This window comes from Nilaparvata lugens, chromosome 5 (genome assembly GCF_014356525.2).
Source record: "Nilaparvata lugens isolate BPH chromosome 5, ASM1435652v1, whole genome shotgun sequence".
NCBI lineage: Eukaryota > Metazoa > Arthropoda > Insecta > Hemiptera > Delphacidae > Nilaparvata > Nilaparvata lugens.
The window spans coordinates 37929782-37954874 of NC_052508.1; the positions used below are offsets into that span (position 1 = coordinate 37929782).

At 34.6% G+C, this 25093-nt stretch overlaps 1 protein-coding gene across 2 annotated transcripts in view; it reads right to left on the reverse strand.

Moving 5' to 3' along the window:
- Positions 1 to 25093, reverse strand: part of LOC111057851 (threonylcarbamoyladenosine tRNA methylthiotransferase) — a 65536-nt gene that overhangs the window by 13309 nt on the left and 27134 nt on the right. For both annotated transcript variants that reach the window (XM_022345319.2, XM_022345320.2), the window contains exons 7-9: positions 4330 to 4475; positions 3595 to 3775; positions 1777 to 1923 (exon numbers count right to left, since the gene is read on the reverse strand). In XM_022345319.2, coding sequence (XP_022201011.1) covers positions 1777 to 1923; positions 3595 to 3775; positions 4330 to 4475 — 474 coding nt within the window. The remainder of the gene's footprint in view (positions 1 to 1776; positions 1924 to 3594; positions 3776 to 4329; positions 4476 to 25093) is intronic.

Here is a 25093-nt window from a genome sequence, read left to right on the forward strand (position 1 = left end):
GGATTACTAATGTTATCCTATTATATTAAGCGAGCAATTTCTGTATATATTTATGTGGTTATATGGGTATATATTTATGTTCAACGGATCTCGAAAGCTGTTGTAACGATTTTCACGAAATTTGGAACATAGTAGGTTTATGATATGAAAATTCGATTTCACTAGGTCTCATTCTTGGGGAAAACTCCCTGAACGACATTAAAAAGATAATTCATCCTTGGCTGAAACAGCTGTGGATAGTAAAAAAGTGAATGAGCGAGTTAGTATGTGAAAAATCAAAATATCGCATCCCCGAAATTCATAAGATTTCGTATAGCCAGCTGTGAAATATAAACACGATCATTTTAGAGAATTGTGTTCTGTTTATCAATAACTAAAAATAACGAGCGAAGCTCGATGCCCCGATATTATAAAAATATTATGTAAAGGTCCTGAATTCATGAATAAACTCCTCTGGATGTGTTGTCCAACATTATTATTATAATACCGGGACCACCAATGTAGCATGACCCTAGCAATTAAATACTGAAATGGAGCTGATTGATTGATAAGGGTCGCAACATGGTGGAGCGGAGAAGGTAGGCCTAGCTTAAGGTGGGCCGACCACTAGAACCGTTTTCGTCTGAACTAGCATCGGCCGAAAACTGCCGAACGATCCCCCAACAAAGAAAGGAATAGATGCTCGTCCATTGCAACAGGTTCATACGATCAATTTTTCGATCCGAATTGAATGGGATTTTCCGGCTTTATCCTAACTAGTCGAGCTGAGACAACAAAGTGTTTCTAACCTAAAATTGTTTCACAGTCTTGTTTGTTTTTGTTTTTTGAAGTTGATCTGTTTTATAAAGTTGTAACTATGGACAATGAAAAGTTGATAAGTTTGGTTCAAGAGCATGTTCCATTGTGGAATATGCGAGACAAAAGATATATCATCGTCCTGATGTTCAAAGGAATCTGTGGACAAAGATTGCTGAACAAATAGGATCTGAAGGAAAGATTATTGTAATGAATAACTAATTTAGTGGATATTTGTTTATTCAATTTTCAAAACCTGAATATAATCATTGTTTATGGAAAATTTTGGTAGCTATGATAGTAGTTAATTCAATAATTGGCAACCAGCCAACTACTGAACTAGACTGACCATATGACTGAACAATGAACGACCATATTCGGCCAAATTAACGGCCAGCAGATTCGTCCGATCCAACGGCCGAACGGATCTGTTGAATACGGTTCCAGTGGACGGTTACCCTAAAGCTTGAGGCTGCTGATTTAATCAGGACCTCCTATATAGGAGATGGCGCACTCTAGGTGACATGTTCCCATCCTTGAGAACTTGAGTCAAGTGGAATCACTCATACAATCCCAATGATAATTAAAAGTGATATAAGGTTCTATGCATGTCCCGTGCGGTTACAAAATATATTTGAAAACACTTGAACAGAAATAAAAAAATCTAAGTACCGTTTTTTAAAATTGTTTATTAACAATTTTAGAGTAGCCCTAATGAAAAAAAGATAATTTGAAAACATTTTTACATCTTAGTTTATGATACTGTAATAATAACTGCTATCCAGTTTCAATGGAGTTTTACTAATGTAGTTTCAATGTTGAAGATTCGTGGGAATTAGTACTAGTTACCGTACTGATCATTAACTGATTAAAATTTTGTTTTGAAAATTGTACGGTATTATGACAAATGGAGAAAATAGTGCTGATATTGGACCTATTAATTGACCAACATTTATGAAACGTAACAATATTTTGTCTTACCTGATGATAGAACTTGTTGTGAGCGACATAATGCTGTCCATCATGAGCTTCCTCTGTTACCAGAACATTTTGTTTGGTGCCAACTTGGGGCTGAAAAAGCTCGTAACTTTTGAAAAATTCTGTCATCACTTTCGTACGCCTTTTAAGCTATCGAACAAACGATTTATTACAATCCAATAATAAGAAAGAACGAGACACTTAATTCAATCAATATTAAAAATTAATTAATCTTATTACAATAAATATCAAACTATGGACTTTTTTATTCAAATTCAAAACTGGTATTATTTTCTAATTGAAAATATACCGTAGGTTCAAACGTCCAATGTTAATACAATGCTAATTTATTAAGCATCGTACACAACTATTAAAATTCAGTATCCTAAATAGGTCGAAAAAGCAAAAACACATTGAATGATCTCTGGATTTATTGATTCGTTAATATAAGTCCAGAAAGAAATTGCATATCTCAAACGATTTCAGAAGTACCATAGAGAAACAAAAGCGTACGTAGATATCCCATGGTAAAGAGCGTTTATGTCGCAACTTTTACTGTTAACTCAAGCCAATTTTTGTCGATTTTTACTGTTTTGGCCGGGCGTGAGTGTATTAACGGCAAAATATGAGAGACTATCAGCGTCACACAGCTTCACGGGAAAGAACTACGTGGACTGTCAGCTAGAGTTAACATTGAAAATTGCGACATAAACGCCCTATACCATGGGATATCTACTCATGTTATTGTTTCTCTATGGTAGTACATACACAACTTGTTGATTTGAGAGACATTGTTTATATTCCTTTCATAAAAGGAAATCGTAGTTCTTCTAATAAATGTCTGAATATGATTTCAATTGCATAGACTAATTCTATGATGAGTGTGAGAATGGAGTCATTGATCTATAACTAGTAGTTCTGTGAACAGTAGACCTCACGCAGTATTCTCATCCACAAGTACCTGATTGAAACTATAGACCTTATGGAAATATAGCAATACACTGGCTTCTCCACACATCTGTGTAATCAATCACTTGTCAGCTGATGAATAATTCTATAGTCTGATTTTTACTCTGATATTGGCGTATGAAGGAGGCTACTCTTTCCTTTTATATTATCCTTGAAATGCAAAATTTCCAAAAACCTTGTATATACGTCGACGCGCAATTAAAAAAGGAACATACCTGTCAAATTTCATGAAAATCTATTACCGCGTTTCGCCGTAAATGCGCAACATAAAAACATAAACACTTAAACATTAAGAGAAATGCCAAACCGTCGACTTGAATCTTAGACCTCACTTCGTTCGGTCAATAACCAAACAGATCAACTTTTGCATTAGCTTATAAAAACATATTATTTATGGAAATATCAAAGATAAATTTTAATACAAACAATTTTTTCTAATGATTGCAAGTGTACTAAAAAAAAGTAGGGCGGTGGAACCTATCCACCGCTCGTAAGTTGGCTTCTGGAAGGAATCCAGTCGATTTATTTTTAGACGTAACGTATGGCACTGGAGAGCCAGACAGCTAGAACACAAACACTATGGTCTATTTGCCTTCGCCAAATTTAATGGAGTAATTTCCATCCCACCAAATTTGTAATTTAACCATCGATCTATATTTAAAATTACATCCTAACATTTTTAGTCGTTACATTAATGCTTTATCATTGAGAAGGGTTTGTAGTCACACTACCGAGTCGTCAATAACATGGCGCCACTCACTAATTTCCCTACTCCGCCTCAGACTTGAGAGGCCAACTTACGAGCGGTGGACAGTGGACAGTATATTGCTTTCAAGTGAATAATATTGATACCTCAGCAGCAGGGAGTCGAGGCAAGCGAGCGGCGGGCGTTCCAGGCCTTGGATAAAACTGATTGATGAAAAGAGAAACGAATTTGTATTTCTGACAAAGGCTCAATGTTTCATTGAAATCCTCTTCTGTTTCCGTTGGAAAGCCACAAATCAGGTCTGTGGCTATGGTTACACCAGGGACTCTGCAGTTGAAAAAATAGTGATTATCCTTCAGGGTTATAAATAATAACTAGATAATGATACAAATTGATGATGTTAATGAATGAATTCATTTATATTGACTAGAGAACCGTAACTTACTTAATACATACAGTCGCTACCCAATCTGTAGGAACATAATAAGTTAGATTCACACTGGATTCACACACAACAGTGATAGTGAACAGTGAAAATATAATTTCCACCAGTTGTGGCAATTGGAATATTGCCACTCAGCCCGGCCGAGTGAGTATGCATGATATCATTCAAACTTAAGGCACATATTTTCACTGTCACTGTTGTGTGCGAATCCAGCTTTATACTTTCCAGTAGGTCTATAAATCAATAAAGAAACAATAAACTATTACGAAAAATTTTTCGAACTTCAATTGAAACAAATGAGGAGGAGCAGCTTCAAAAATGTAAAAACTTTAAGAGTATTATGATAGAGGATTGAGCAACATCCTAAAAATGATGCCTTCAACTGGCTGGCATTGCGAATAATGACAGAATGAGGTACTAGTAGTTGAATAATTACTTTTTTTGGAGGTAATCGACCACGTTTTCAAAGTCAGCTCGATTATATTCTCGCTTCATATCAGTGAGCACAGCATCGCTTCCGGATTGCACGGGAACATGCAGGAAACTGTAGACTCTCGGGTGTGACAGTATTTTAGCCATTTCCTGCAACAAAAACATTCATAAAAGTTATTTCAATTGAAGCATACTTATTTCATTTAGGTACACAATCACAACATTAAATAGATTATTGAGAGAGAATCAACAGGATAGCCTAACCCAAAACGGTTTCTCTCTCTATTTTGATACTAAAATAGTCTAAATGAAGAATAACAATAATAATAACCATTCACAAATAACATTGACATCTAAAAAACAAAATAGTTTTTTATTCGAGCATCATATTTGACTCAACTTGTAAATTAATTCTGTTAGGGATATTCTATTTCACTTCCAATACTGAACTGATGAGTAATAATTATGCATCAACAGTTAACAACCAGGATGTACTTACAACATAGAAATAGCAAGTAATCCACTATCAATAAAATTATTCAACTAGTAGTTCTGTGAACAGTAGACCTCATGCAGTATTCTCATCCACAAGTAATTAATGTCATCTGTTTTAAATGTTAACAAACTCAGTTCACATTTCAATTTGTATTCCATATGATAATTCATTCAGTTCCGTGATAATCTTTTCATCTGATGTAAATTATTTTTTTTACAATCAAAAATATTATAATTTATACAGCAATATTTAGTTTATTTTTAATCACCTATTAAATTAGTTTTTTTAATGTGAGAATATCAATACTGATGGGCACGCATAATAATACCATGACTTCAAAAGAAAATATTGAAACCAAAGATCTTAACTCTACCGCTGGCAGCCCTCTGATTTGAGACTCAGTTATGTGTCACAGACTAGGCATTCATCTCAAGTCAGATGCCTTCAACAACTGTTTATATCTTGGCTGCCATCTGTCGGATTTCTTTGGAAACTATACCATTCGACTCAGAAGGCTTTTCACAACACAGTGTTGAAAACAATACCACTATAATATTCTTCTAACTTGATGCAGTTCTGTTTTTGTTAAATGCTCCCAGCTGTTACTGCCACTGGCTAGTGATTGCATAAAATCAAGTGAATTATAAACAGTAATTTATATAACTTACTTTTGTGTGTTTTATTAGATTTAGATAATGATGATGATTATAGTGATTTTTTTCAAGTGATAGTTCCGACAATATTGAGGTTAATAGTATTGAAAGCTTATACCCAAACAATAGAGGTTGGGTACTAGTTAGGCTGTGGTTATAACTTTTTGGGATATAAATCTTTTATTATGCAATTTTACAGGCTATTTACATATTATAAATGTAGATTACTCTAAGGAGTATTTCAGTAATTTATTCAAGTGATAGTTTGGACATTACTTAGGTATTGAATGCTCTAGACCCAAACGATGTTTATGTTTATGTTTTAAACGATGATTATATGAAATTTTAGTTACCCGTATTAAATATTTTTGGATGTAAGTCCTTTATTATGCAATTTTACAGGCTATGAATTTACATATAAATGTAGATGGCCCTAAGGAGTATTTTAGGTATTCTAAAATCTGTGTAGTGTTCAGTGAAAAAAACTTATGAGTGATAGAAAATTGAAAAAAATTCAAATGGATTTCAAATTTCGAATATTGGATCATATGACATAAATTTTTTTTTTGTGAGTTTTATTTCCACATATAATTATTCTTTGGGATTTATTGAGAAAAATGATGCATGATACATTATCTTATGTGCTTTTAAAATCCTACAATTATTCAAATAATCCTCTGAAAACATGCCGAATTTGGCTTGCCAGTTCAGACAAAATCAAAGATGCATACCTCTTTGAGGTCTTTGATCGAATCTATAGACCTTATAGAAATACAGAAATAGACTGGCTTATCCATACATCTGTGTAATCACTTGTCAGCTGATTGATTATGAATAATTCTATAGTCTGATTATCCTATCTTCAGAGTAGATGATTTATTACTTTCCTTGCCCTATTACCATAGGTAAGGAAAGTATTGATTTCAAAAAAAATTAAGGTACCCCAATTTCTAAATTTCTATATGTTTCAAGGTCCCCTGAGTCCAAAAAAGTTGTTTTTGGGTATTGGTCGGTGTGTGTGTGTGTGTTTTCAAGAAAATCACAAAAAACCTGTTTTTGACAACATTTTCGCCATTTAAGGTCCCATCTTGAAATGCATTTGATCGAAATTGTTCATGTTGGATCCTTATAGTGTAAGGACCTTAAGGCTGTGCAAAGGCTAAAAATAAACTTTCTACTGGTGATTTTTCAAAGTTTTTTGATTTTTATATCATCAAGCTATCAAATTGAAAAAGCTTTCTCAGGAAAACATTTTTTTTTCTGATCATTACTTTTTGATATATAAGCGTTTAAATTTTTGGGACAGAACATTTCAATTTCGGTAAGAGATAAATCCATGAGATTTATAGGATAGATTCTTCATGGTATTTATTGTTTTATTGTATTTATTAAAACAAAAAAATCTGAAAACATCAATTTTTAAGATAGTTATTCAATTTACTAAAAATAACCAAAAATAACTTTTAGTTGAGTTATTTTTGGTAAATTGAATAACTTTTTCAAAAATTGATATTTTCAGAAAATTTTTGTTTTAATAGATCAACGACTATACCATGAAGAATCCATCCTCTAAATCTCATTGATTTATATCTTACCAAATTTGAAATGTTCTGTCCCAAAAATTCAAACTTCAGGTGCTCATATCTCAAAAAGTAATGATCGGAAAAAAATGTTTTCCTGAGAAAACTTTTTCAATTTGATAGCTTGATGATATAAAAATCGAAAAACTTTGAAAAATATCACCAGTAGAAAGTTTATTTTTAGCCTTTGCAAAGAAAGACTTAAGGATCCGACATGAACAATTTCGATCAAATGCAATTCAAGATGGCGGCTAAAATGGCAAAAATGTTGTCAAAAACAGGATTTTTTGCGATTTTCTCGAAAATGGCTCCAACGATTTTGATCAAATTTATACCTAAAATAGTAATTGAAAACACCTAAAAACTTACATTAGAAATGGGGGAAATTTTCGGAGACTGTGTCTCCTTTCTCAACCGAGAAGACTGCAGTTTTGAATCCAACGGTTGTGTGACCACAGAGTACGCACGGAGCCTCAATTGTAGCAGCAGAAACCACAGATTACGCGGTGCAGACGGATGGAGAGAAAAAGGGTACAGATTCAGGAGACATTATAGGGTATTAGGTGGCGGTTACAAACGGGATATTTAAGATTTGAGTGAGTTATGAATAAGGAAAGGTATAGGCTTATGAATTGACAGAAAAGAGGAGATTTAAAATTAGAAATAGAAAAAGAATTAGACTAAAATTGGAGAAAGGAATTGTAGAATTGAACTTGAATTGAATTTATTTTTCATTTTATTCAACATTTAATATATATATATATATATATATATATATTATATATATATATATATATATATATATATATATAATATATATATATATAAGATTAGCTCGACTTAATTTGAAAGGTAGTTTAGATGGTATAAACCATCATTATGGTTTTTAATCATTAATATCATTACCACCATATATTACAATAATGAGTGACTAATCAGAGCAGTTCACACGATGGAAAATAATTCCTACTTCCTTATCTGCCGAGAATGATGGAGTCTATTACCAATGGTATCAGATGTAAGATGATATTTTCTATGAATCGATTTACAATAATAAAAGCTATCAGTTATTTTCAACTGCTACAATGAATTTGAATTGACGTGATTAGAGATAGAAATACTCTCTATAAATTTATTTATTTATTTATTTACAATGCAAATAACACTAATGTGATAACATTGAAAGGGGGATGTTTCACAGAGACAAGTTCTCACAGAGACAAGTAGTGGTTTTGAACGATATTAGTGTCACAGAGACAAGTTTCACAGGAGCAAGTATTTCTATAAATGGCAGTCTCACAGGAACAAGTTCCCACAGAGACAAGCAGTTTCATAGAGACAAGGTCTCCGTCCAAAGTAGTAGCGCTATAAATGGCAGTCTCACAGAAGCAAGTTCCCACTGGAACAAGGTGTTTCACAGAAGCAAGGTCAGTGTCATAGAGACAAGGTAGCGAATGTAGGAAGAAGTTAGGCGTGTTGCCTACATCTGAACTTGAAGGCACTCCATTATTTGTTCTAGTAAATTGAATGTCTGCTGTTTTTTAATCATGCAGGTATATGATTATGATTGAAGGTTTATCATATAAGATAGGGATGGGTTGGTAACCTATTAGAATTAGATAGAAGATAACTTAAATAAATAAATAAATTGAGTTCTATGCAAATGTAATATATTTCTAACAAACTCCAAGATAACTATTCCAATATATCTAATGCGTATACATATAACCTTCAACCCGAAAGAGTAATCAATATGAATATGAAATGGAATATATAAAAGCCAAATAGCCTACCACTGACCTATTCATCACCGCTTCTTAAAAACCACATGGCCAAAATGGTTTTTCATTATAATTCCTTCTTTCGTAATAAATTATTTATGCTTTTGTACTCCTGAGCGAAGCTCGGTCCCCAATATTATGAGCTAATCATCTCTTCTTTTTCCGAGCTGCGGTCTCGAATTGTAAATTCAAATTGATATAATATTAACTCCAGACAGTCACAGAGTAAAGCTGCGTCAACACCAATAGATTCTATTAGATTGAACATAACTTATCATACACATGATGAACATATGTGTTTTTCATGTGCCGTTCAATCTATAATAATTGTGAGGATTAAGTTATTAACATTTCGTTAATAACTTTGGTGTAAACGCAGCTTTAGATGCCAAGATTTATCATGGCGTTCCGAGTTACGGATGATAATGTCAATGAAAAACTTCATTTTCCTCATAAAATCTTTCCCATAGAAAATTTAACAGATTGTTGTTCTACAAGCGTCTCTACATGTTACAAAATGAAAATCCCAGTGAAAAACAAAAAGTGCCACTTGATAATTCCCAAATCATCTTTTTAATCGTAGCTCTGATTCAACTGAGCAATAACTTTCTGAACTTACTGAGTTAATAAAGTAACATTTAAAATTATCATAAGCGCAATGGGACTTGGGATTCCATCAATTCAGAATAAGTATTATACCGGTATTCATTTTTACAGGATTGAAGTAGTGCAACATTTAGATTAGCACACCAATAGATTTTATTTGTAGCGGAGTGAGTTCATTACTTTCATATCAAAGTTCTACTTTTTCCATTATGATATAGTACGACTACTGCAAAACAATGTCTGGTAGCCCTGGTAATGTAATGTAATGTAATGTAATGTAATGTATGGTTGATTGGAAGTCTCCAACCAGCCTGATCAGATTTCTTAGTGGGGCCATTGGCAAACATTTTATAAAAGCCCTGATATTATTACAATGACTTTATTCCTAGTAGATAGCATTTCTAGTAGATGGCTGAATATTCTCGTTACCACATTGCAAAGGATGTTCAGTGAGGTCTACTGTTATCTGGACTACTAGAGTATTGTAACTCCTAATGTCAGATTGAGTAAGAGCTTGAAATTTATTCCTATCTAGTGTACTCCATGTTCAATAATCTGCCTTTATCTTATATTAGAAGAAACTTGCCTCTGAATAAATTAAAAAACGCACTAAATGTAATTCTGAATGAAAATGCTTATTGTTCCGTAAATTAATTTTCAAATTGTTGAAAATATGATATTCAGTGCTGTGAGTTTATAAATAGTTTATGTCTTTTTTCAATGTATGACTTAATTTATTCAATTGTACTGGGTGATGATAATTATGACTTGATAAGACTGATTTGATGAATGATAACACTATTCATAAGATGACTACTAAGATGTTATGAATTGAATTGCTCATTTATTGTATAACAGACTATAAGCTGAATCCTTTAGACAAGGCCTATTCGCCTAATCTACATCCAAATTGTTTGTATTTATCGGTCAATACATTTCTTATTCCTAGACGCCAGCTAAGAAAGGGGTTTCAATTTTCGTAGAATAAGCACGTAATTCAAAACTGTATGTTTTTCAAAAAATGTTGTGATTTCAAATTCAAATTTCGTTTATCACACACATAGGCTATACGAGAATTAAGAATTAATGAGAAAGTGTCCCGGAATAAGGTTTATGATTTTTGTTCTTCTGTATTTATACTAAGTGACATATTTATCAGTGATGGCTCTTAAACTGTAGGTTTATTATTAAATAACGAGTTTGGAGCACCAGAAAAATGGGATTATATTTTATTATAATAAATATTCAAAATTACGTTTCCAACCCACAATTATTGTCTTATTGTCATGTCCTTAAAGTTACTGTAAACCATATCAGTTGGGACTAATCAAGGTTTATTTAGGGTGGTTTTAATTATTAGTTTATGTGTTACAAATAGTTCACCTAGATTTAGATGGCAATTGAAACATTATTGATCTAACTAAAGCTTGATATTAGTGTCAAAGACAGAAATCTGCGTTTTAATTCATTATCATGTGAGAGAGAGAGAGAGAGAGAGAGAGAGTGGAAACATTGGAAAAAGACGTTCGAAAATTTCTTAGAAGGAACGACAACCAAAGACAAAATGAAAATATTGGTAAACTTCTTATCACCTGCTTTATACGAAATTGTGGAAAGCTATACTTCATATGAAGAAACTATATCCATGTTGGAAGATATGTTCGTTAAACCGAAGAACGAAATTTATGCACGATACTGCCTTGCTAATGCAAAACAACAAATAGGTGAGTCCATTGATCACTACTATTCTGAACTAAAAAGATTAAGCTTATCATGTAACTTCACTAGAGTGTCAGCCGAAGAAAACAAAAACGAGCATATTAGAGATGCTCTTGTTTCAGGGTTATGTTCTATTGAAATTAAAGAGAAACTTTTTCAACAAGGAGATTTGAGTCTACAAGAAACCGTTTCCCAAGCACGTGTTCTTGAATCCGCAAAAACATATGCCGACTCCTTTAAAAGTACTTGTTATACAAACTCTGTTGAAGAAAATAAAAACATAAGCTTGAGTGAATCTTTCTCAGATGTTAATGCTGTAACCCAAAATCGACAGGCAATTGTAGAGAAATCCGTTCAATGCCAACGTTGCGGATATAAAAAACACTCAAATTCTCAAGAATGTCCTGCAATAGGAAAGACTTGTCATAAATGTTCCCGAATTGGACACTTTTCCATGTGTGTAAAAGTAAAACGCTCAAAGAAAAACTAACTACGTCAACTATTACTGCAGCTGGTATAGCCAGTAATCTTTCTAAAGCTACAATTATTGTTTCGGTGAATGGAATAAATACACCAGCTCTTATTGATACCGGAAGTGTTGCCAGTTTTATTGATGAAAAATTTGCAAAAACAAATAAATTTAAAACTGCATCAGATTCTTGTTTTATAAGATTTGCATCTGTTCAACATAACACCGCTACAAAAGCATGTGTTTATAGCAATATTGTGTACAAAGGAAATGAATACAACAATATTAAACTCTTGGTATTAAAAGAATGCTGTTGCAATGTGATACTTGGTCACGATTTTTTGATGAATCACTCTACAATAAGTTTAGCATTCAATGGTAATAAACAGCCTCTTGTAATAGATAATAATTCTACAACCACACCACCCTTGAAAGATTGCCTCTTGGTGGAGGCCATGATAAAACCATGTTCCCTTTTCAATGACTTGACTCCCGATTGCCACCCAATAACTACCCGATCCAGAAGACACCCACAAGATGACTATGAATTCATGAAGAATGAGGTCAATCGCCTCCTTACAGAAGGAATAATTGAGGAAAGCCAGTCCAGTTGGCGTGCCCAGCCTTTCATTGTAACCAATGGACAGAAGAAACGAATGGTCATAGACTATTCACAGACTATTAATAAATTCACAAATTTAGACGCATACCCTCTCCCATTGATCGAAGATCTTGTAAACACAATTGCCAAGTACAACTTTTTAGTACTGTAGATTTCAAGTCAGCTTACCATCAAATACCGATTCTTGAGAATGAACGACATTACACTGCCTTTGAAGTAGGCCGAAAACTTTATCAGTTCAAACGAATACCATTCGGAGTAACCAATGGAGTAGCTGCCTTCCAACGTACAATAAACGGACTTATAGAAAGAGAGAATTTGAACGACTGCTTTGCCTATTTGGATGATGTTGTCATTTGCGGTTCAGATCAAGAAGAACATGACAGAAATCTTAAGAAATTTCAACAAGTAATTGAATTGTATGGCTTGACTATAAATGAAGAAAAATGTAAATTTTCAAAAAAATCATTGAAGTTCCTTGGGTATGAGATAAAACATGGAGAAATTAAACCTGACCCAGAACGCCTTGCACCACTCATGAACTTTCCACCCCCAAGAAATGCTAAAGAAATGAAACGACTCATGGGATTACTGGCTCATTACTCCCGATGGATTAAAAACTTTTCTCAAAAGATTCACCCCCTTGTCCACATACAGAAATTCCCTCTATCTCAAGATCTGATGGAAACTTTGGAATTGTTGAAAAATGAAATTGCTTCCGCGGTACTGCTCTTTGTTGATGAAAATGTACCATTCATAATTGAGACAGATGCATCAGATTTTGCAATTGGTGCAACATTAACACAAAATTCTCGACCAGTAGCCTTTTTCTCACGAACTTTGTCCCAAAGTGAAACCAGGCATTCAGCTGTTGAGAAAGAAGCCTATGCCATTGTGGAGTCTATAAGAAAATGGAGACACTATTTACTACGAAAACAATTCACTTTGATCACTGACCAAAAATCAGTCACATTCATGTTTGGCACTCAACACAATAGAAAAATAAAAAATGAAAAGATACAAAGGTGGCGCCTAGAATTATCTGAATACAAATTCAACATAGTCTACAGACCTGGAAAAGAAAATGCACCAGCTGATGCACTCTCTCGTATATGTATTACAGCTGGTTGTTCAACATTGAACTCAGCTTTGGCAAAATACCATGATGAACTTTGTCACCCTGGTGTAACTCGTTTCTACCACTGGCTCAGAATGAAAAATCTCCCCTATACTGTAGATGATGTAAGGAAAATTTGCTCCAATTGTGCAATTTGCTCTGAAATAAAACCACAGTATATGAAGACAAAAGGAAATCTCATAAAGGCAACAAAACCTTTTGAACGAATTAATATGGACTTCAAAGGACCCGTACAATCAAAAACAAGAAATAAATACCTACTGGTGATGGTTGATGAGTACTCAAGATTCCCTTTTGTATTTCCTTGTCCAGACATGACTGCGAGAACAGTCATAAATTGCCTGGTCTCATTAATATCAATGTTTGGCCTTCCAAGCTATATTCACACAGACAGAGGAACATCCTTCATGTCAACTGAGTTGAAGAGCTTTCTTGGCTCAAAAGGGATAGCAACTAGTAGATCAACGCCTTACAATCCGAGAGGGAATGGTCAAGTAGAGCGATATAATGGAATTATATGGAAAGCAATAACACTAGCTCTAAGATCACGAGGACTTGATTCAAATCGATGGGAGGAAGTGTTGCCTGATGCACTTCACTCTATTCGATCTCTTTTGTGTACTACAACAAATTGCACCCCTCATGAACGAATGTTCCTACACATGAGATCCTCAACAAATGGACAGTCACTACCATCTTGGCTAATGAGCCCAGGACCAGTTTGGCTGAAGAAAATGAACCGAAATTCAAAGCAAGATTCATCAGTAGAAGAAGTTGAATTGATTGAGGCAAACCCAGAGTATGCTCACATTCGTCGCCCTGATGGACAAGAGTCCACTGTGTCGCTCCGTCATCTTGCCCCTAAGATAACACGAAAATCTAGCCGGGTAGAATGATATGATAAACCACATGTTTTCGTTGTCATTGATTCATTCATAAATATCAAATGTTGTTGATCCGTTACTAGTAGAAAGTCATGTTCAATTTTATTTGATTAAAGCTCTACAAATGAAGAGTTTACTTATTTCAACTACCCTGCTCATAGACTATGTTCACTGAAGCGTAAAACCAAAGTTAACCAAATGCTTCTATTTCTAAAAATTCTATTGCCAGGTATAAAAGTACTGCACTTTTGGCGGCAGGAAGAAGATGAACAATAATAAGGAGAAAAAATAGAGATAGGAGAAGATTATAACCGTTGAGTACACTATTTTATCTATAACCACTCTTTTGACGAATTGAAAACTTATAAATTACTGGTGGTACTCCCATACAGTAACAGTCAGGGGTGTATTCAAATACCGTTGGATAACATCTTTCCAATATTGTTACATTCATCTAGAAGTATATAATCTGTTCTTTCTTACATTGATATCACTTATCTATAAGTTACTGCAGAATCAAAATTATTTTATATTGACTGAACAATTAAAAGTCACATTGAAATAGTTATTTTGGAGTTTGGTGGAAATAATACATTTACATGGAACTCAATTTATTCATTAAAGGCAATCTACATAATTCGAATAGGTTCTGGTAACACATAATGATAAAATAGGTGTGTCAATGAATTAATGAAGCCTAACAACTTGAAATATATTTCAAATTATTTAAGATTAAATTGATTCCACCTCGGTGCAAGTCAGCTTCACATTTGTACATGTATCATTGTATCGAATTATTAAATATTTGATGATTTTGGTAAAACAACATTTTAATCCTGGACTAGTAGTTCTATGAACAGTAGACCTCGCGCAGTTATAAAACACAGCCTCGTCTCATACTGTCCATAAAAGTAAATCCTGTTTGTATGTTGTGTCGGCAAGATGTCGATGTGAAAACGGCTAATGGCTGTTGGGGTTAGTGTATCAAAAATATGCTAACATCAAAATCTAATCTCCTTCAACTTACTGGCAACAGGTCAGACCGAGTTGAAAGCAGATAAAGGTCGAGAGAAAATACTATGTTTTCTTTCCGTTATTAATTGCATGCGTCATTGCATGCAATGAATAGTCAACACGACAGCTGATTTTTTACTAAGTTACATTGATATATTAATTGCATGCGTTATTGCATGCAATTAAAAATCCACTCAACAGCTGAATTATTATGGATGATTCTATTCTGGGCCGCTCTGTTTCGACATCTTGGAGAGAAACCCTTTAAGAACATCGTTACCATCTATAGCAACCCGAAGATGTGCGCCTCCACGTTGGTGCGGCTGGATAACACTTACTCCCATGAAGGGTACGGAGTAAGTCAACCGAAACGAAACAATCAAGGGAAGACAGCGCTCGTAAGCCGTGGTGAAGGCAAGCTGTCTAGGAGAAGGTAACTCTAAACAAATCCCCTGGTCCTCCAGGTTGGGGGTTGGGCGAAGTGTTAACTGCTCTTCACCATAAAAACTCATTGTTACGAAAACCTACACAGCAGCCTCGGACGGATCGGATTTCAGGAAAAACAAAACGGCAAGCAAAAAAAAGTAATGATTTGGTATTTGGAACATGGAATGTGAGGACAATGTTGAGAGCAGGAAAAATGAATGAAATTGCTGAAGAAATATTGAAATATAAGTTTGATTTGGTTGCATTGCAAGAGGTGAGATGGAAAGGCCAAGGAAGAATTGATAAAAGCAACTACTCTCTCCTGTATAGTGGTCCAGAGCAACGAACTGGGATGTTCGGAACAGGGTTCATTGTGGCTAAGAAATTGAGAGGAGCCCTGATGGAGTTCGAAGCATTAAATGAGAGAATGTGTCGAGTACGCCTTAAGGGAAAATTCAGAAATGTTTCTGTTCTGTCAGTCCATGCTCCCACGAACGAGAAAAATATTGCTGAAAAAGAAGTATTCTATGAACAATTGGAAGAAGTATGTGCTGAAATATCTAAATATGATCAATTAATCGTTATGGGAGATTTCAATGCCCAGATTGGAAAGGAAAGTTACTTACAACAAGTGGCAGGGAAGTATACTCTTCATGAAAAAACAAATGAGAATGGGTTTCTTCTTGGTCAGTTTACCATCAGAAATGACATGCAAATTAGGAGCACTCAATTCCCACATAAGAGTATTCATCTTGGAACTTGGAAATCACCAGATGCAACAACAATCAATCAGATTGATCACGTGATAGTTGACTCCCGTAATGCATCATCAATCATTGATGTAAGAAGCTGTAGGGGACCTAATTGTGACTCTGACCATTTCATTGTGAAGGTAGTAGTGAGACAGAGGCTGTCAATGCTGGCGGGTAAACAAAAGGTTGTGCCTATAAGATGGGATGTTGAAAAGCTGAAGAGTGAAAGAGTCCGTAGTGAATACCTCAGACTAATACAGGCAAAAACTTTGAGCTCTTCAGAAGCAGATGGTGTTGAAGAAGTATGGACAAAGCTAGCCAATGGCCTGAAGGAAGCAGCAAATGAAGCAATTGGTCAGAAAAGATGGAAAAGGAATGAGGGATGGTACGATAATGAGTGCAGGGAAGCAATTAGAGAGAAGAATGAAGCCAGATCTCGAATGATACAACGAGAAACAAGAAGAAATTATGAAGATTACAAGGAAAAACGAAGAATTGCCAATAGAACATGCAGGACAAAGAAAAGAGAAGCTTTGAACAAACAGTTAGAAGAAATTGAAAGCTTATATAAACAGAATGAGACGAAAAAGTTCTATAGAGCGATGGAAAGAATAAATAAAGAATATAGACCAAGAATTATTTCATGCAAGGACAAAAGAGGGAGAGTTTTGAATGGAGAGGATAATATCATGGAGAGATGGGCAGAGCATTTCAGAGAACTGTTAACAGTAACAGATATCAATGAGGAGAATGTACATGAAGGAACAGGGGAGCCACTTAGTATTGAAGCGGAGTTTGTTGCAGGGCCAACATTAGAGGAAACAGAAATGGCTGTAAAGCACCTAAAGAATGGAAAGGCAGGTGGCCAAGATAATATATCGGCAGAAATGATAAAGTATGGTGGTGATGACACAGTCAAGAGAATACATGAGCTGATAAGTATGATATGGAGAGATGAAACTATGCCTCAAGATTGGAACATAGGTATAATATGTCCAATTTATAAAAAAGGCGATAAACTGGACTGTAATAACTATCGTGGAATAACTCTTCTCAGTGTAGCTTATAAAGTCTTATCAAGTATTCTTAACAATAGAATTAAGGCCTACACAGAACAAGTGCTTGGAGAATATCAATGCGGATTCCGGCCAGAAAGGGCAACAGCAGATCAAATCTTTACAATCCGGCAAATCGCAGAAAAATTTTATGAGCATGACCTGGATTTACATATTTTATTTATTGACTTCAAGCAAGCCTTCGATAGCATAGTGAGAAGTGAGCTATGGAAAACATTGGAGCAATACGCCTTACCAAAAAAGCTCATTAATCTAGCAAAAATGACAATGAGTAGGACTGCAGCAATGGTCAAAATTGGTAATAGAAGGAGCAGCACTTTTGAATTTAACACAGGTGTCAAACAAGGCGATGGACTATCTGCAATCCTATTCAATATTGCATTACATAGAGCTATTGAAGGATTAGACAGGGGAAATATTTTCCACCGAATGTATCAGGTATGTGCATATGCGGACGATGTAGCAATAATTGCAAGAAGGAAAGATGTCCTACAGGAAACGTATTTGTTGCTAGAAAGAGAGGCGAATAAGATTGGCTTGATAGTGAATGAAAGAAAAACGAGGTACATGAAAATATCAAGTAGTCAAGCAAGAAGAGTTCCACAAAACCTCCGAATTGGAAATAAAATCTTTCAAGGTGTAAGGAACTTCAGCTACTTGGGAGTTGAACTAAATAACGAGAACAAGATGGGTTACAGCATAAAGCAAAGAGTATTGGCTGGAAATAGAGCATACTTCAGTAACATGAAACTTTTGAAGAACAGGCTCATATGTAGAAACACGAAACTTAAAATATATGAGAGCCTAATTCGACCTGTTGTAACGTACGGCTGTGAATCTTGGACGTTAACAAAAGAAGACAAAAACCATTTAGGCGTTTTTGAAAGGAAAATCCTAAGAAAGATTTATGGTCCAGTTAAAGAAGGAGAGGAGTGGAGGAGAAGAACTAATTCAGAGCTCGAGGCATTGATGAAAGGCCGAAATATTTTAAAATTTATAAAGGCACAGCGGCTTAGATGGTTTGGACATATCTGTAGAATGAACGAAAACAGAATGCCTAAAATAATATTCAAGGAGAGGCTACATTCAAGAAGAAAGATAGGAAGGCCGAGAATAAGATGGGAAGATGAAGTGAGAGACGATCTCCAAAAAATGGGATATAGAGGATGGAGACAATTAACAGAGGACCGAGAAGCGTGGAGAGCTGTAGTGGAGGCGGCCAAAGCTCATATTGGGCTGTAGTGCTAAAGAAGAAGATTCTATTCTGATTTTTACTGTAATATTGGCGTTCGAAGGAGACTTTACCTATTGTATTAACCTTAAAATGCAAAATTTTCAAAAAACCTTGTATATACGTCGAGGCACAATTTAAAAAGAAATATACCTGTCAAATTTCATGGTAATCTATTGCTGCGTTTCGCCGTAATTGCGGAACATATAAACATAAAGAGAAATGCAAAGCCGTCGACTTGAATCTTAGAACTCATTTTGCTCGGTCAATAAATCGAAATTTTAAGAAACCACAAATATCCTGGATGAAAAGGGGAATCAATTGTTATGTATAGATTTGAATCTGAATGTCTAGGATCCACTAAACAGTCTACTAAATTCATCATTTTCTCTCCACAGGAGAAACGTTTAAAGCTGGCTTCAAATGATGTCACCACATTATTAACATATGTAAATTATATATTTATATATGTATGTCACGTGGATTGAAGGAGCGTTGTTTGTGACGTTGTTTGTTGATTGAAGGAAGATTCTATTTTACTATTTAAATAAATCATAATGTAATTTACTTATCCACTTCGAGATTTACATAGTGATAATAAGTAGGAAATGAAATGTATAGCAAACACTTCAGTTGCTATGTAGGCCTACTGTATTGTATTCTGTAGTGTCTTATTTTTTACTAAAGTGATGAAGTATCAGAAAATACTATCATTCAGCATTGTTATGTATTATTTTCAATGTCATTTTTTCTCTTTCTTTTCAATAATTTAAAATTTGTTATTATTTTAAATAAGTAGATAACTTAACTATTGTTTGTTTTTAATCATATTATTTGTATTTATTTTTTTCGTATTGTTATAATACTTGATAGAGAGTTGAGTGTAAGAGAGGGTCGACTGCGCCCTAACTTCGCTTTCTAAGAAAAATAAAGGCAGTCATTCTATTCTATTCATGTCACCATAATATATATATATATATATAAAAACAGATGACATCCAATTTATTAGAGCAAATGGAATGCCTTCATCTTCATGTGTAGGCAACACACCACACCAACCTTGCTCCTGTGAGACTGACCTTGTCTCTGTGACACTACACTTGTTCGAATGGGACTCTACCCCTCTTCTTGTTCCACTGACACTACTTGTTCCAGTGAAACAGACCTTGTCTCTGTGAGACTCACCTTGTCTCTGTGAGACTCACCTTGTCTCTGTGAGACTCAACTTGTCTCTGTGGGAACTTGTTCCTGTGAGACTGCCATTTATAAAACAACTTGTTCCTATGAAACTTGTCTCTGTGACACTAATATCGTTCAAAAACACTACTTGTCTCTGTGAGAACTTGTCTCTGTGATACGGACCCATTGAAAGATAAAATAATAAGGTAGTCCTTGTGCTATTTTTCTTCCAAATTTATAGGTGACAAAGTCCAAGATAAGGTTAGAATTTCACGTGTACAATTTTTATAAAATTTTGGTCCAAAATAAACATTAAAACTATAAATTTTGAATTTAGATGACTTAAATTGATAAATTAATAAGAAATATTCCACTCAATTACCACTTTTAACGAATAATATTGAGTTATTTAAAAAATTTGGAACTGTAAGTAAGCTAATAAATAAGTAAGCTATCACTTTTTTACAAGGTGGAGTAAGCCACCTCACCTCAACATTCTTCGAGCACACAAAAATAACTCCCATAAGCATAAAAAAAGAAATGAAAACGGCTTATCATGAGGATAACAACTTTGATAGAATCTACTTAGCAGATTTTTCAACTGCCGAAGCAACATAATCAAAATCCTTTTCAGTGCGAATAGTATGGACGCGGCCCCCCGGAACAATCCTTATTTTCACATTTCCGCCTTTGTCTACACAGACATATTTCAAATTTAACTCTTTTTGAAGCTTTCTAGCCTCATTGAACGGCTTCCTTTGTAGCATAGTCAATGATAGATTAACATGAATCTGGCGTTCCTCACCTTGGAAACCAATGCGCCTAGTTGAGAGGCCTTTTACCTGGTGTCGTGCATCCAGCATGGCATTTTGAAAAAAATATTTCCTTAATCTGATTGAAAGTTAATAGTCACTAGTTTCATACATAAATAACGTTCTATTGTGACATGAGTTTATATACTTGAATGATATTTGATTAAAAAACGACAAATTTTTGTGTTTTCTTGTCATATTCATAAAAAATAATGGAAAACTGTATTAGTATAAATTTTCAGAAAATTATCATGTAGGTCATTTGATTGACCGAACATAGGTCTATGTTTTAACTCAGATTTTCTTTTGTCTGTCTGTATGTAATGCAATTACAGCCAAACGCGGTGATAGAATTCTATGATATTTGACAAAAATATTACTTTTTCAACTGCGTGTCGATGTATACACAAGGTTTTTTGAAACTTTGCATTTTAAGGATGATATGAAAGGAAAAGGAATTCCTCCATACTCTGATAATATGACTATAAAATCTGGTTTCTGCTGCTACAATTGAGGCTCCGTGCGTACTCTGTGGTCACACAACCGTTGGATTCAAAACTGCAGTCTTCTCGGTTGAGAAAGGAGACACAGTCTCCGAAAATTTCCCCCATTTCTAATGTAAGTTTTTAAGTGTTTTCAATCTATTTATATCGTGTCTCCTGTTTTAATTTATATTTTGAGTTGGCAATCACTGGGCTGCTGCTGGTGAATTGGAGTCTGTAGTAGGCTGATTTATTATTTTTTTCTGTTCTTCTAGTAGAGTGAGTGAGCGTTTTTCGTGATAATACAATGTTATTGTGGGGATTGTATCTCGCTTATCTGGAAATATTGTTAGATAGATAGCGTGGTATATTCTGATTTCTATATTCAGGTAAGCATATCATTTACTTGATATCAGTCAAATTATTGTTTTAAAATTATTTTTCTTTCTCTTTCCTAATTAAATTTATTTTTTTCTTTCTCTTAACTAAATCTTTTTTTTCTCTTTCCTGTATGACAATTTTTTCGCATCCATCTATTTACTATCAGAATGTTGGAGGACTTCGTACCAAATCATTGCATTTTTAGACATGATCACTGAGTAACAATTATGATATTATTGTGTAAACTGAAATTTGGTTGCACAGCGGTATAAAGAGCTCTGAACTTTTCGATGATCACTATTCCGTTTTCCGTAGTGACAGGGGTGGGGGTGATGGCCCTCCCCTAAGAGGAGGAGGGGTGCTGATAGCGGTTAAGACGTCATTACAGGCAGTCTTATTCGATGATCTCTCTAGAAATTTTGTTGATTATGACTCTGTTGCAATCAGGGTAAAGTTGGGTGCTACTGAATGTCATATTAACGCAAATATTAATTCAAATATTTTTCTCCAATACACTGAATATGTTGAGTCTCTTAATAATCTACTCAACGGTAATTTTATGATTGTTGGAGATTTCAACTTGCCAGAGATTACCTCCTGTGAATATGATTTTTCTAAGGGATCAGCTAAAGTAAGAATTTTGAATAACTTGATGTCTTTTTATGACCTCAATACTATCAACTCTGTTGTAAATGAACTCGGTAGGACTTTGGATCTTGTTTCAAGTAACTTTCCTGTGAGCGTAGATAAGAATGACGATTCCCTCCTCCCTGAGGATGATCATCATCCTGCATTGTGTGTAGAGGCCTCATATATTGTATCCTCTTTCGAAGTTACTCTGGATGACTCACAAGAATTCCGTTATGACTTTGCAAGGGGAGATTTTTTAAGATTGTATTGTCTGTTAAGAGACTATTGTTGGGACTTCCTATTCGACTGTGCTGATGTTGATAGTGATGTGGATGAACTCTATAAAATTATTTATAGTTGTTTGGATGAATGCATTCCAAAGGTAAGAATTAAAAATCAAAATAGTAAATATCCTCCGTGGTTCAAACGTGATATATTATAATATGTGACTTGAAAATTAAAAATAGGAGTTCACGGAAAAGAAAAACCTCACCTTACCATGATTAGCTTTTTAGAACACTGCGAGATCTCTCAAAGCTCGAATCTCCGTCGCATATGATAATTATATCCAGAGTGTTCAGGCGGGCATAGGGAAAAATGTTAATTTATTTTGGAATTACGTTAATTCTGAATGAAAAACCTCATTTGTTGAGTCATCCATGACGCTGAATGGGGAGTTCCTCAGTGGGTCAAATATTGTCGAGGGTTTCGCGACATATTTTCAGTCTGTATATGAGGCTGATATGCCAATCGCTTCTGAGAGGCGCGAGTGGGAGCCAGAGGCGTCTGGGAGCCCAGGTTTGAATGTTAGTGTAGGTTCAATATCTGTTAATGAGATTATGACCGCGATAGGTGACTTTAGGTCTGGCTGCTCTGAGGGCCCTGATGCAATACACACTTTCATTGTAAAAGGCTGTGCTCCTGTTCTTGTGAAACCTCTTCATTATATTTAAATCTACCTGTAAAATCTGGCAGATTTCCTCAAAAGTGGAAAACTGCTAGAATAACACCTGTTTTTAAATCTGGTAAAAGAACTGATATTGTAAATTACAGACCCATTTCTATCTTAAATTGTTTTTCAAAAATATTCGAAAAAATTTTGCACTCAATTATATTTAGGCTGGTCAAGAGTACTATCTCGGATGAGCAACATGGATTCTTGCCAGGTCGCTCAATGGTGACCAACCTAATGACTTTCAGTAATGAAATATCACAGGTTTTGGATGGAGGAAGCCGTGTTGATGCAAAGTTAGTAGACAGAAGGTTGTTCACTCATCTATTGAATTTAAGTTGAAATGCAATTGGAGTGGGGGAACTGCAGCCGTGACGTAGGCTGTAGTACAAAGTTGGCAGAATATCGCATTCTTGAAAATCATACGGTGACGTATAGTCGAATAATAACATAGACATGTTCTGACATGCAAGCTTTCTCTTTCTGCTTTACAGTAATTATCAAAACATTTGAATAATACAAGAATTTTGCCATTTAAAAGCAAAAACCCCACCTCCTCACATACCCTTTCAGACCCTTAAGGTTTCTTCATCTTCTAGGTCGTGTTTGTATTTTGTAGTTTGGCTATACTTCACAGGTGTAAGATTCGAAGTGGTGGGGGAACGCCAGCGTGACGTCACGTGTAGTAAAAAAGTGATAGAGTAACCACACTGAGCATACCGTTTATTCACTGTATATTCAAATACATCGTCGTTCAATCTCCTCAAGATTTTTTTTTAAACATCTTTATTGCCCATAAAAACAAAATACAAAATAAAAACTTACAAAAGAAATATTCTAGATTATAATATTATGCTATTTTACAAATAAATTAAAATTACATGGCACCACCCAGCAAGGGCAAAACCCTGACCGCTGAGTGAGAGTATCAGCTGTTTAGACAATATAAAAATTTATTTACTAATAATCAAAGCTACAAAAAATCGAAGTTAACAATAAATTACTAGTAACTATAATAATTTTATTTGACTGATGTCGAAGAAAATTTTTTGTATCACCCACTTATTTATCTGTTCCATCCTCTGTCTACCCCTATTAGAAAGAGATTCTGACAATGCATTTGGCATGATATTTATTATTTTTGAGCTAAGATACCCCAATTGTCTTCGCACTATTGTCAAATCTGAATAGTTAATATTATAAATGTTATGAGATGTAACTCTCAGGTTATAAATAGAAACGTTATTATTCACTGTAAATTCATCCTTCCTCATCCATGCATAGTAGAGAAGTTTCTTTATATAAATTTGACGTACTGTCATCACTTTAAATTCGGCAAATGTTTCACTACTAGAAAAAGCCCTTGGCTTATTAAGAATTGCTTTTATTATCATTTTTTGAAATGTAAAAATTTTATTCATCATACGCTCCTCCCCATACCACTAACCCATATTGCAGCACCGATTGAACATAGGCAAAGTAAAGGACCCTAAGTAATTTAATGTCTAATATTTTACGGACTAGAACTACTAGAACTACGTACGTACTACGGACTAGTTCTAGATTGACCTAGAACTTTAAAATTCTCCGTACTTATAGCGAATGAATAAATTATTCTAACGATGTTGTTAAATATTTCAAGTTCATTCAACTTGTATGAATAAAATGAAGTTTACAATGAGCTATTTGAAAATTGTAAAGAATCTAGAAACGTGACATGAAAAAGTTGATACACTGGAAAAGCGTTAGTAGACAACGTTATACTATTATTATTTCAGATTAACCCATAAAACAATCTTGATAATCCAATGCATTGCAGTAAACCGATAAACCGATCCCGAAAAATCCGATGCATTGCATTCATAAATAAATGCACTGAACACAT